The sequence below is a fragment of the Orbicella franksi genome, chromosome 2 (assembly GCF_964199315.1).
Source record: "Orbicella franksi chromosome 2, jaOrbFran1.1, whole genome shotgun sequence".
Taxonomy (NCBI): domain Eukaryota; kingdom Metazoa; phylum Cnidaria; class Anthozoa; order Scleractinia; family Merulinidae; genus Orbicella; species Orbicella franksi.
The window spans coordinates 3,266,128-3,279,699 of NC_138146.1; the positions used below are offsets into that span (position 1 = coordinate 3,266,128).

Below are 13,572 nucleotides of genomic sequence, written 5' to 3' on the forward strand. Positions count from 1 at the left end.
ACTATGAATTCAAAACAAAACCACTTAGAAACAAAGGTCTACTTGACAGTAAGCTTTGAACAATGATGTGAACAGGTTTACAGAAAAAAATGGGGCATGAATTAGTTGCTATTTTGTGACATTTTAAGTACGGTTTGATTCCATAGTTATGTTAGCTTTGTACGAGGCTATGCAAACAACTTCATGAGAAGGTATCGCGAGAACATTGCGCGTTTTATATAGTGCTCTCTTTAACTTGGATTGAGACAATTATTTGGCTTGATATTTCGTTAAATGAATTCCTACAGGAGAATATTTGAAGCACAAGGCAACTTCAAGCGAAGAGCTAACAGTTTGTCTTGCAATGTTCACATCATACGGATAGTGGGTGTTAACTTGAGGCTTATTCGAAATAAATTTACACAAGGTGGGTTTTCGTATAATTGTTTGAACCCCCCTGGAGAACTTCACTCACTATTTAACATTAGACAACATATATAAGTTTTGTTTTAAGACCTCCTCTGCCAGAATTCTCTTTACAACCATTGTCTAAACGTACCCAGGAGGAGAGGGATTTGCCGTAAAGTTTTTCGTGAACCACCGGCAAATCTGTTGAATGCGGTATTAGGGGATACAAATCTTCATTCGTTGTTATATCATGTTTGAGTAAGGCGGTGTAAGCAGGACTTTATAGATCGATGAAAACCAGCAAGGATAAAGAAGACGAACAGAAGTGAATTAAATTGTCTATCCCACCATGTCCCACCCGCCCCCTTTCCTGATTGGGCACTGGAGGCAAGTCACGAGCCGACACGAAAACAAAAGTTGACGATGCAAAGAGAGTCGTTTTCAATTTAATGGTAGGGACGAATTCAAACGAGTGCTAGTAGCCGTTAAGTGGAACTCAAGTTTGTATTGCAGGAGTTCGCGCCAGCTTTGGAGAATACAAAGTTCTCATATCCAACGGTAAGTTGATCGAGGTCAATTTAAATTACAATATTATCAGACATTTGCCATTATTAAACCGTTGACATTATAAGAGAAAATATCCAATTAGAGCGAGCGAAATCAAAATTACGTGGCACATGATGAAAAAAATCTTATTTCTTATTAGATTTCGTCCACAGATATCCTATAAACGTAGTGGGGATTATTTTAAACTTTTAAACTTTCCAAAAACTTACTAATTCGTTACTGGCTCGTGTGTCGTGAAAAATAAACAAAACAAAAGCCTCAAACCTTGTGATAAACTTTCACTCTGTTCAATCAGCATAAAATAAGACCCTAGTTTGATCCTGGGATTTTTCTATTGAGGGTTTTACAATTCAATCGTTTGCATTGATTCCAAGTATACGTTTGTGGGTAGCTTTCTAAGTCAGTAAAATTCTCTTTTTCAAAATTTTTGATTTTGCACACTTTTTTAAGAGACAATTTACCTACCCGGGAAATCACCACACCGCTTGAAACGTATAAAAACTAGTTACGAGCTAGGCTAGTCATAATAACTAACTCTCTCGAAGTCCCTAAAATCCCAACATTGACTTGTCAATGGATGGTGCATTCTACAACCAAATGACCAAAATTTTAGGACCTTATTGCAGGTTACCTCGGTATTCGGCTGTAAACTACAGCAGAAAGGCCACTCGGCTCACTTGGCGGAAAATAAGAAATCTTTTCTCAGTGATTCGAAGGATTCTGTCCCTAGAGAACTTCGTCACGTGTGATTTACAAATTTATTTGTGCTTGCTGTAATGCTTGCTATATCGGCGAAACTGGTCGTCATTTTTCCACACACGTCCGTGAACATCTCTCTTCAGACAAGTCCTCACACATCTTCAAACACTTACAAAGCTCAGAACGTTGTCGTCAATCTTGCTCTGAGGATTGTTTCGAAATCCTTGACTCCGCCCCTACTAAATTTCAACTTAAACTTAAGGAAGCTATGCATATAAATTGGGAAAAGTCCAATTTAAATCAACAAGTTCATCACGTCAACCTGACACTTATACTTTAGGCTTTATATTCTTTCAAACACTTTGTACTCACTCAAATATGTAATCTATTTTTGTCACTTAATCATAATTAACTATGCATGCTTCGCCTAGTTGTTATATAGTCCCAACGGTTTTCAAATATTCTGTAACTGACGATGATGTTAGTAACATCGAAACATGTCTTATAAGTTAAAAAATGTCGTAATCTTCTTAAAAAATAGGAAAATAAATATATTTCCGTGAAATTTCTTTCATTATTATTATTTCGCCAAACCTATTGCCTTGTCTTTTAAATGAACAGAATTAAAATCTCAAATGATTTTGCTTTTCCTGCAAATTTCGAATCAATCTCCTTGTCTAATATTTACGCGATGCGGAAAAGAGCATGGATGAAGACTATGAACGCAAATCTGTCCCATCATCCTCCCGGATGGACACTGACGTCACGAAAACGAAAATCGGGCAACGAGCTTGTCAGATGTTAAAAAAGGTTTTACAACGAGGAATTGACAAGCGTAGCCTTGTAGGGACTCAAATTTGCCTTGCAGGAATTCTCGCCAGCTTTGGAGAAGATAGATTTCTCTCATCCAAAGGTAAGAGGAGGATAATTTCAAATATAACATAACCAAACATTTGACATTGTAGAATGTATTAAGAAATTCTAATGAAAGTAAATGTACCCCAGGAATAACTCCGAACTTTGAGTCTAGGAGCGGGAAAATAATACAGTAATCTGCAGTTGTGGGGAGCAGTGATGGCGCAGTGGTGAGAGCGCTTGCCTCTCACCAATGTGGCCGGGACCGGGTTCGATTCCGGCCTGGTGCCATATGTGGGTTGAGTTTGTTGTTGGTCCTCGCCTTGCTCCGAGGATTTTTCGGCTCCCTCCGCAAAAACCAAACGAAGCGAAACGAAACGTCAAGTTCTGTATTAAACTGCGTTGGAATACAATGTTTATCACCGCTGTTTGTGTTATATTCTTAACTACGATGGCCTAACGACAAGAGTTTATACCAACATTTCCAAATTCCAGTTCCACTAGGATCGAGAACCCTCATGAAAACCTACTAAAATTGATGTGGTCTCTTCTCTAAATATTGTAATTTATTTATTTTTGAACCGATTTTATGAAATTGCACTAGTAAACGAAATGAATATGTCGTAATTTTCTCTGAAATATGTCCAGTTTGATCTTTAAGTCTGATCGTTATTTCGTTCACGGTCATCGTTTGATCGCTTGCAAATTCGAAAATAAAATTTGAAATTACATGTTCTAGCTATAATTGGAAAATTACCACCTACGAGAGTTGTTTCCGGTGAAAACAGGAAGTTAAACTGAGACTAAAATCAAGATTCTCTAATAATAGCTCATGATCACCGGTAAAGATTTGAAAACCATCCCTCATCATAGAACAAAATTACAGTTCTTAAGAAATAGAAGGTCTCTTTGCCTTATTGTCGTCATCGTAAATATTCTGTTACAGTCAGTGAACGGGAAACTATGTTTTATTTTCAGTTTCGAGACAGTTAAGATTTTTCGACCGAGATTTTTACTGATAAAACGCTGGTTTCCTTCCTAAAGACAACCACTGGTCGATCACTAACTGGAACCCTTCGATCAAATCTCCCATGGGGAGAATTTTAGTGAAGTGCGACCTCCGTACGTTCGTGACAAATCTTTTAATGTTGCTTTAGGAAATGTTACTTCTGTTCTCTGTTAAGGTCTGTAGATGCTGTAGTCGAACAGTTTTCAGCTAGGGCGGATCCACGAGTTCATGAAAGGGTGGTTCTAAACCTTGAAAAACGTTTGTGAAGGCATTATACAAAATCCGGAGTTTCCCTTTTATCAACCAGAAAACCAAAACTGTGCATTATCTTCCTAACGGTGACAATCAAGTCAGTTGGTGGAAGTGAAACAACTTCGTATACAACAATTTTGTTCTATTACTTTCATGATGACTTACCCAAATTGCAAAAAAATGTTACTCAAAGAGGGGGGGGGGGAGGGGGGTTGCCACTCCCTCAAACCCTCCCCTGGTTTTAGTTAGAGATCAACCAGTAGATATTTTATGTGGCAAAGGAATCGCAAAGTAAGTTAGTGGCACCATTCCAGTGGGTCTCGAATCTTTTCAATGTTTTATTTTCTTGTTAGATGCCCATTGAAGATGTGCTTCGAGCTTTTGCGGAGGAGAACTTTTACGAAAATGACTATCACCCAGTCTCCCACGGCGGAAGGACATCGATAAAACCTCTTGCTCTTCTGGTGAAGAAACCGAGATCAGTTTTCAAGCGGCCATTTGCAAAAACCGAATTCACTGTCCTAGCATTGTTGGAGGATTATGTATTGAAGGACAGAAAAGAGGAATTCACTAAAGCCGTGAGCTCGGCCATTGTAAAAGAAGAAAACTTAGAAATAGAGGAAGATGACGTGGGAGATGACGGAGCAAAACGGTAACCATGTTTTTCATTTATTTTACACTGGCTTGATTTTCATCTAAGTCAAGAGAAGATAAAGGATAAGAGAGATAATCCCCCTTAATATCACCCAACTAGTGGACTAATGCAAATCCTGCATTTTAATTGGCTACGCTACTAGAGGACTATTAGCAATAGTCCTTGAGTAGCGAAATTGGCGCAATCAAGCGTGACGCTTTCTTTCGGTTTATTCCCAAATAAATATTTCTTCAACTTGCATTTGCTAACTTTATTATTGCCTTTTCTGTCCGACTAGTTGGGTGATACTAAAACAATTAGACCCTTCCCCCTCAAGGGCCACGGGTCTAATTGTTAAGTATAAGCCTTATTCCTGAAGCAGGTCCCTACCAAGCTATATTTAGATCAGTCCTGGCTTTGGAAATCCCAGGGGGGTCGAGAAATAGCCAATCCCGTGACGCACGTTTTGCTCACGTGGGTAGCCTAATTGGCTTACACGTATTATCATACTCCACGAAAACATTCACGCTACGCGCGGGGTAACGTTATCTGCGGAAGAACTGGGTACCACGTCTAAAAGTAACCCGAGAGGGATTACCTTAAAAGAAAGGCCTATAGGAGAATTAACTCTTGCTCTTCATGCTCTCTTGTCAACATTGGTAAGTCGTGACGATTGCCAGCAGTATACATAAGTTTTTCAACAATTTAAATTTCCACAGAGCACATAAAACGTTTCTTGGTATACAGGCTTGTGTTTATGTTTTAATGCCAATTTTACCAGGGGCTTAATCTCGACGTAACCCACTCTTTAGAATGTTGCTTGTCATTTTAACAAGTGCTTTTGTTGCTTTCTCGTAATTAGTTTTGTAGACGTTAGTTTGGAAGCAGGGAAATGTGTCAACTTTAAAATCAAGGTTGCAGATGACCTGGGAGAGCTGGAACTAGGCAATTTAGATCAGGAATACATCAAAGACCCTGATCTCCGTGAATTGCTGGACATGACGGATTTGGACGTGAAAAAAATGGAAAGCCTTGAAGACAGGAAACTGCGCCTAGTATTTTCCGTGATTAACAGCGAGAAATTTGTCCTTAAGGGCAAACGGGAACACGAGGTATATATTTCAGCAGTTGACCTAATTTGTCGAACATCGATTCTAATATGAATGAATTTGTTCGTTGTTAATGAAGTTAAAATCTGTTCGCTTGAGCTAGCTAGTGTTGGTGTCAAAAGGGAAGGTAGAGGCCAGCTCGTAGAATTTCTCAGTACCTGAATAAAAATTGGAAAATTGTCGCAAATTGCAGTTTTACAAATTTCAATCACTCTTAGTTTGCCCTCAATATTGAACAGGTGACATATTTCCGGTCAAACGTCTGTAACAAGTGCATCCTCCATTACCTTTCTTAACCCTAAGGCGAAAAAAGCGGGTTGGCTTGGATATATATTTTTAGACTGAATTTCGTCGAAAAAAATCGACTGCCACACTCGAGTTGTTACATTGTTACATGACTTGTTACACTGGATTGTTATATCTCTCAGTTAGCATAGGCGCGCTGTGATTAGTCAGTTTAGCGGGCCGTATTCTGCTGTGCTGTTTTTGTTGTCAAAGTGTTTCGTGATTTATCGCCAAGTGCTCTTAACTTTCTTAGCAAGTAAAATTTTAAAACTTTTGTTACTGTAAATGTTTAAAACTTTCTTTCTTTCTTTTGAAATTGTGTATTAAGACCTGCTAACGATTTAAGAGTCACTAAATTGACTCGTTTTGCTTTCGAGGTGCATCAGAAATTTGAAGCCGTTCCGCGTGAATAGAAATCATTCCTGAACCCGTCATACACACGGCAGAGATATAATATCTTACTAACCTCGTTTTCTCGGTCCGTACTGTAAGTTACGAATCCTCGTTTTTCACCTTTGATTCATGGCCCGCGCGCGGGAAACACTTGGTGCTTAACTTAGAGTACGGCCCTCGAACTCGGTTAGTGAGAGGAATTTATTAGCTGTATCCGAACTCTAATTAGTGGCAACTATTTGCTTCATGATTCATCGTGTCGGACAATACAGGCTGATATAAATCGCCACCAGTAAATTAGTCTTTAAGCCTTTGTACGCCTTTCCACCTTCCTGCCTCTTTGATATAAGTTAGAGTTGAACATCATTGCTTTATCTTCTCTTGTTTTGAAGTTTCAGTTGGACGCTGGTTTCGAGGCAGATATCCCGCAGATTGTTGAGTGCCTTGTAAATGCTCAAGCACGCCTTTGCTATAGAACGAAGACCATTCCTCCAAAGGTAGCAGCGAGGTACACCCGGGGCCCGATTCTCTTCAAGTTTGTTCGTGTGGATTACGTCAAAACTCAAGGGAAGTTGAAACTATCTGAAGGAGAGTTTCCAGGGCATGCTGTTCGTGCTCAGTCGCATACAAAAGACACGTTCGAAACGTCAGGGGAAAATAACTGGTATACTGGAGAATACGTCGAGCCTGATGCCGGCTCGCCGCCGAAAGAAGAGTGTTACTTTGCAGGTAAAAAAATCCCCCATGGGACTCACACATGAAATGGTCGGGGACGGTCGTCCGCAAATTTGAATTAAATCCCTAATAGAAACCAACCTGGGCGTGGTCGAGCTTTATTTGACCCCTAAAAGATACCAGTTAAAACAGAATAGGCTTGATTACCAGACGCTGATGAGGAACTGCAGGAATAATAGCGTTTGTTATTATTATTTCTTCGAGTGCACCCTAAAAGACACTTTGACAACTAAAAAAGAATGGCGTTTGGTCATCAACACCTTAAGTGAGACCAAAGTCCCTGATTTATACCCCAAAGCGAGGCGACGAGCATCCCAGACCTTTTCACGTGGGAGTCCCACACCTCCCCCCCCCCCGGAAGAAAAATAGCCAATTATTACTCGTTAATTAAGCTTTTATGCCGTGGAACCTGGTAGACCTATGTCACTTTAGTTTTATCATTCGACAAGTCGGTTTTGTGCAAAACCACGTTGAATTACATTTACGTTTCAAACGTTATACATCCAATAGGGCGTAGTGGCCTGGGCCTAGTGATTTATTAACTTAATTGGAGTTGACGTGGCGAGTTAGTTAAGGTGACTTTTTGAGCGTGAGCTGTTTGCTCTAAGGTAGTGGCATTCTAAGCTTCACTAACTCAGTACGGCTTGTAATTTACCTTTATAAACTTCAAGTTGATAAATAAAATAGCTTCGTATTTCACTTGCCTGCTGACGAAGCCCAACAGCTTCTTCAGAAACAAATACCTTGGTGCATACATTCAGCCCGAAAGGGAACTCCTATGTAAAAAGGACCAGGGTACTCGTCGTGCCTTTTAGGGGTCAAAAACGCGGTTTTGGTACCTCCTTTAGGGCACTGAGCTCAAAAAAGCATGACAGGAGATAGAATGTTGTTTTAGAATTACAGTCGAACCTGTATTAAGCGGTCAGTTTTCTAAGTCCCGAAAATTACTCCCCATAATTACTGCAATTTTTACTCTTATTAAGCGGTCGCTTTCACCATTTTATGGGACTTTTTCTATTTTCTTGACCTTTATTAAACGGTCACACGGTGTCAATCACTTGTTCATACAGTTTCAAATAATGTAACACACGAGGTAAAACATATGATTTCCTTGTTAAGTTTATTTTCGCAAATCATTAAAACGCCGGAAATGAATGTTTCTAATTTGAGGTCAACCTGTATTTGGCGGTCACCCTGTATTAAGCGCTTAATACAGCTTCGACTGTAGTACCCTTTGGGGTGAAAAAATTTCAAGCCACGCCCATGTTGGTACCTCTTAGGGGTTCTTTTCAAAATTTTCGACGAGCACCCTCTTTCTTTTTATATGGGAATCCCCCCGGGACATTTAGGCCATCCCCCCCTTTTTTTTCGTTTATTGTCGAATGCGTTTTCTGATTTTGGGTCGGTTGGTCGGAAAAGGAAAGAAAAAAACAAAAATGAAATTGGAAAGGAGTCTGGAGCTAGGAGGCCCGGTACCTCAGCATAATATCCATGGAGCCCGGAAACAACAAGGTGTGGTTACAAAGTCAACATCGCGGCTATGGAGGAAGGAAAAAGTCGACGTCGTTGTTAAAATCAAACGAGAACAGAGAAAAACTAAAAATCTGTAAGGCAAAAAATTGCTTATGTTTCAGATTAAAGTGACAATTGTTTGAAATAATGTGTGATTGCCTTCATTGCCTTCTGTGTAACTTTTTTTTTTTCTTTTGAAAAACGCGAAAATTTGGGTCGGTCGGACGACGCTAAACAGAGAAAAAAAAGGGGATGGCCTCAGCAAGGTCAGCCGAAACTTAATTCAGTTTTAACAAATTTTTACAGCGAGTTGACGCCATCTTTGTCAGTTAGTAACTGACAAGTATGAAAAAGAATAACTCGAATGCTGAATGAGATATTTCCGTTTAAAAAGCGTTAAATTGACAGACTTTTGTACGGCTTTCGATTTGCTTTGCTGGCAAGACTTGTCAAGACCAAGAAAACTTCGATAAATCCTCTCGAATAATGGTGCCCATTTTATGCGAAAAATAAAACGAGTATTTTTGAAAAGCTAGTGAGATTCTTCATAGTTACTGTAAAATAAAGATCATTATCATTAAATAACTAATGTTTATGTACGTGATATTAGAATCTTTGACAGCTGAAGATATAAAGAAACTTGGGACTATCAAGGAATCAGTGTTGAAGTCTGCGGAGAACAGAGAAAAACGTAAAGAGAGAGTGAAAAAGTATCTCAGCTGGGTGAGTATGTTTTATCAATTGATAGTTGCATCTTGCTAGGAATAATGAAGTAATATATCAAACGCGAAATGCCCTGTTTGACCCTATTTCTAAACACCGAGAAGAGAGTTGAAAATCATGTACGAAGCATAGCGGAGTATTTTGACAAACTTCGAATGAGGAGTTTGGAAAACTTTCAAGCGACCGTTACGTGTGACCATTCAAATGAAAGCCATTGAAAAACGCTTTCTTGTGGTGGTGTTATTATGTTGTGCAAAATGGGTTTGTTTGTTTGTTATATTTTTTTTTTCCATTAAATATAGTTACAAAATGTCAGTCTATAAAAACTCTTTTTCCTTGGCCATCGTAGCTTTAGAAGAAACAAAACACAAACCGCGGTGATAAACATGGAACCAAAACGCATGCTAAACAAAGTTAATTTCCTTGACGTTTCGTATGTACAACATACATCTTCAGAAGTGACCGTTAACTAGATTACAATCGAAATTTAAACGCGAAGAAAAAGAAAAAGACTGGTATCTAATAATATGTAACAAGACTAATAGTTAATAACAAACAGATGAGTCTGCGGGAGAGAAAAAAAAAATTACCATAATAATAATAACAATTCAAAATGCTAGTAAAGAAAAAGTTGTCAGTCTATAAGGCAAGGTTGCCAAGGGAAGCCAATAAGACTTATGGAATGGGCTACCTTAAAGATACCTAAGACTTAACACGAGAATAAAAATACTGTCATCGGCACACAAAATGATCATAATTTAAGACAAAAATAGTTTGGCAAAGCTAAACGTGCAAATATACAAAAGCAAAATAAGACAAAACAAAAGGAAAAAAAACACGAACAACCACACTAAGAGAAGTCAAATACACTCATGTAGCACTGTTTACTATGCTGTAAAAGGTGGCTCTAACTTTCAAGTTTCTGAAAGAATCTCTAGTGCGTCGGACGCTATCGAGCAGTTATTCGGGCTCTTTTTAATTCTTCATTTTGGGTTTTACTTGTAGTAGAAACATTGACATCCATCCCTTTCTCACGTATAAACAGTTTGAAGAAGCACTGATTACAGACAAGAAGAAGTTGTCTCTTGTTGAACCTCTCACTAATGAAGACCGCAAGTTTCTTCAAAGCATTTTCATTCCCGTCCTCGACCGGTCCACTGTTGATCTGTCAAGCTTCGACACGGAAAAGATTCAAGGATATGCAATAGTTCTTAAACAAATTGCTGGTAAGATTTTGCCCTCATTTTGTCCTATAATTCTGTATAATTTTAAAACGTTCCCTGGGATTTTCCTTGGTGAAAGATCCTCTCAAGGGGTTAAGGCGGCAAGGACATTTCCCACAGAATGTGTGAGGTGGTTAGGTACGAATTGGAAGGCATCGTTCCCCCGGGGATGGTGGACTATACAGGGGCCCCCGAAAGGGATATATTTTTAAGACTGGATGCATATAAAAGGGTAGACATTTCGAAAGTAGTAATATAAAAAAAAAAATGGAAAAACCTCTATTGAGGTAGTTGAAAGGTCGTTTCAGAAATATGCCTGCGGTTGATTTTTACAAGTATTATAAGGGCTTTATAGAAAAGGGATGCAAGGTGGCTACTGTTGACCTTAAAAAGGATACCATTTTTATGATATCTATATGAAAGGGCCATTTGTTCTGCCAACAATGGTATATAAAGGGGTAAGAAATATATCAAACACGATAGAGTGTTTCATCAGGATATCCAAACACCGAGAAGAGAGTTGAAAATACGACGCGCAGCGGAGAATTTTTGACGAAATTCGATGAAACACTGTCTCGAGTGTTTGATATATCTTCTCAATGGAAACAAAAACTAAGGAGTAAACGGAGAGGTAAAATCGTCAAAGTCTATGCTAATTAAGACCGGGCATCCAAACCTCCTTCACAGTTGTGATTTTCTTTGTTTTAACTTGATGAATTGTTAATGAGTGTCAGAATTAAGGGTTTTGGAACTTGAGCGGAGACTTTTGGTTCTATTTCCTTCACTTATTTGACTGTGCGTTTCACACTTTAAATTTTCGTTTCGAGGACGGGCGGCCCCCCATTGTTTTAATTGTTGTCTCCACGTCTTCTCCATCGACTCCTCCACGCAAACATCCACGCATCGCGCCAGTAACATCTGTGGAAAAACTGGAAACCATGTCTAAAAATAACTTGAGAGTCCTGTATGTGGGATTCACTCTCTTACCTTGATGTTCTTCTGATGATACCCATTTTAGCCCTATAAGCCAGTCGACGAACATTTTCCGGCTGCCATGGAGCTGTATAGGAATCTTGCGGATCGCCTGTCAATAAAAGTGCAAGATAAATTATAGCGGTAGGATAAATTTCCGTGCGAGCACAAGGAATTGTCCATTTGCAACAGCCCTAATAGGCCATTTACGAGTTGCTTTTTACCTCTGTGTCAAAACGATTCTTACTGCGAAACCATTCATATGAAAATATGTTACGACTGCAGGTTCATTTTCATGCAAATCAAACTCATTTTCATACGAAAGGTTTTGCAGATGGACTCGGTTTGAAACAGAGGCACAAGGTAACTGGGAAATAGCCCATTTATGAAATATTCTCACAAAGGGTTTGGTCGCGGCCAGCAGGAAATAGAGTCAAAGTTCCCGTTACTTGTCTTGCCAAGACGAAACAAATTTGCGAGACATGTTACACGAAACATTTCCTTGTGAACAAGCTAGCGCCGTTGTTGTTCTTTACGACAATTAATTTTTTTTTTGCAATTTTACACGACAGATTTGTCAGATGAGCATTGGGATAAAATTGAGAAGGCTTGGGCTGAGCCAGGACAGAATTAATGAGTGAGTAGAGCTATGGAAATTCAAGATGTACAATGGACGCAAGCCAAAGTCACTTAGAAACAAGGTTTTACGTGACTGTAAGCTGTGACTGTAACCTGTGAGCAGGTTTTCAGGACAAAATAAACAAGTATTGCTTATTATTTTGTGTCATTTTAAGCAGGGTTTGATTGGATAGTTATGTTAGCTTTTGGACGAGGCTATGCAAACAAGTTTACGTAAGGAACAAACAACTGCCTGGTTAGTTTGCATATCCTGGATCGCAGGCTCCGAGTACGATCATGTCAGAAGTATTCCTGTTTTTGCTGCTTAAATAGTAATCTCTTTGGATTGACATAATTTACCTAGATATTTTGTTAAATTTTTTTTTTAATTAATTAATGGAGAAACTTTTGAAACACGCTGCAATCTCGTTTTTGGTTTGAGGGATGAGTATTATTAATAATATTGAAACAAGTGTTTACACTGCATGATTCAACCACTCTTGAGGTTAATTCTAAAAATAAATTTACATAATAAATAAATTGGTAAGTTTTTCCGATCCCAAAACCAGTTCTTTTTATGAAACAAAAATCGCTTTTTTCCGACCCCTAAACCGTTTTTATCTTAACCAAATTTTGGTTTTTGACGGCGCTAGAACAGGTTTTTCCGACCCTAAATCCCGTTTTCAACCCCACAGCCGGTTTTAGACGACTCTAAAACGTGGTTTTCCGACCCCAAAACCGGTTTTTCGCGACCCTCTAGCCGAGTTCACGTGTCTCAAAAACCGGATTTTCCAACCTTAACACCAGCCTTTGGTTTAATTTCTAATGAATTACTCTAAGATCGGATTTTGACGATCCCGCCCCAAAACCAGTTTTTAAATACCCTAAAACCGTTTCATCCACTCCAAAACCAGTTTTCGAGTACTCTAACACCGGTTTTTGACGACCCTAAAACAGTTTTGTTACCATCAACAAAACAGGTCTTTGAAAACTCTAAAACTGGTTTTTGAGAACCCTAATAACATTTTTTTCTGATCCCAAAAGGCCGATTACATGCAGGGTATTAATTGCTGTCCAAAATTCTGAGCTTGCACATAATTACATAATGTCTTTTACTTACATAATTTTTTGTACACCCATCTTTAATTACTTTGCACGAGCTGTCAGGCCTTGCATACGGCTAGCGCGCTTGAAATTTGAATTGATCAATCAGGATTCAGCAGGCGGGAAAAACTTTACTGTCCTGACGTCAGGGACTTGTCAGAAATTAGAAGGGGGAGGGGGTGGGGATTTTTAGTAAAGCGATGAAAATAAAATGGTAAATAAAGTTGTAAAAGTACTTTTACTGGTAATAAAGCAAATTTAAATCAAGACCCGTGATGAACATGCAAGTGGTCTCTGCGTTGGAGAAACAAGACAAAAAAATTACATGCCTTGATTTTCATACATATTTTGTCATCTTGTAAAACATAATGTTAAAGCATCCCTTTACGATCATGATGGTTTAATTCCTTGTGACCATCCCTCTTTTCCTGTTATTTTTTTCATAAGCTCCTCAAAAACTGCGACCTTCCCCTATTTTCCACCCCCAAGCCCTCC

The 13,572-nt window shown here is 38.9% G+C and overlaps 1 protein-coding gene across 2 annotated transcripts; it reads left to right on the forward strand.

The window, feature by feature from the left end:
* Window positions 1-2,475: 2,475 nt before the first annotated feature.
* On the forward strand, window positions 2,476-13,568 carry LOC145477163 (uncharacterized). 2 transcript variants are annotated; one of them, XM_081455489.1, is made up of 6 exons: window positions 2,476-2,566; window positions 4,123-4,421; window positions 5,266-5,515; window positions 6,583-6,919; window positions 9,048-9,160; window positions 10,206-11,890. In XM_081455489.1, the coding sequence occupies exons 2-6, from the start codon at window positions 4,123-4,125 to the stop codon at window positions 10,593-10,595; spliced, it is 1,389 nt and encodes a 462-aa protein (XP_081311615.1). In that variant the 5' UTR covers window positions 2,476-2,566; the 3' UTR covers window positions 10,596-11,890. The 2 variants fall into 2 exon arrangements, with proteins under 2 accessions (XP_081311615.1, XP_081311616.1); XM_081455490.1 differs by lacking the exon at window positions 2,476-2,566 and adding an exon at window positions 11,928-13,568 and having other exon boundaries at window positions 3,953-4,421; window positions 10,206-10,386.
* The last annotated feature ends 4 nt before the right edge of the window (window positions 13,569-13,572 follow it).

What these genes read in the sequence shown, in the direction of transcription:
- LOC145477163 (XM_081455489.1), top strand. Translation starts at nt 4,123, where the DNA reads ATGCCCATTGAAGATGTGCTTCGAGCTTTTGCGGAGGAGAACTTTTAC. An exon ending in GGAGATGACGGAGCAAAACG is followed by an intron (nt 4,422 to 5,265) that starts GTAACCATGTTT and finishes TCTCGTAATTAG; the next exon opens with TTTTGTAGACGTTAGTTTGG. An exon ending in AGAAGAGTGTTACTTTGCAG is followed by an intron (nt 6,920 to 9,047) that starts GTAAAAAAATCC and finishes ACGTGATATTAG; the next exon opens with AATCTTTGACAGCTGAAGAT.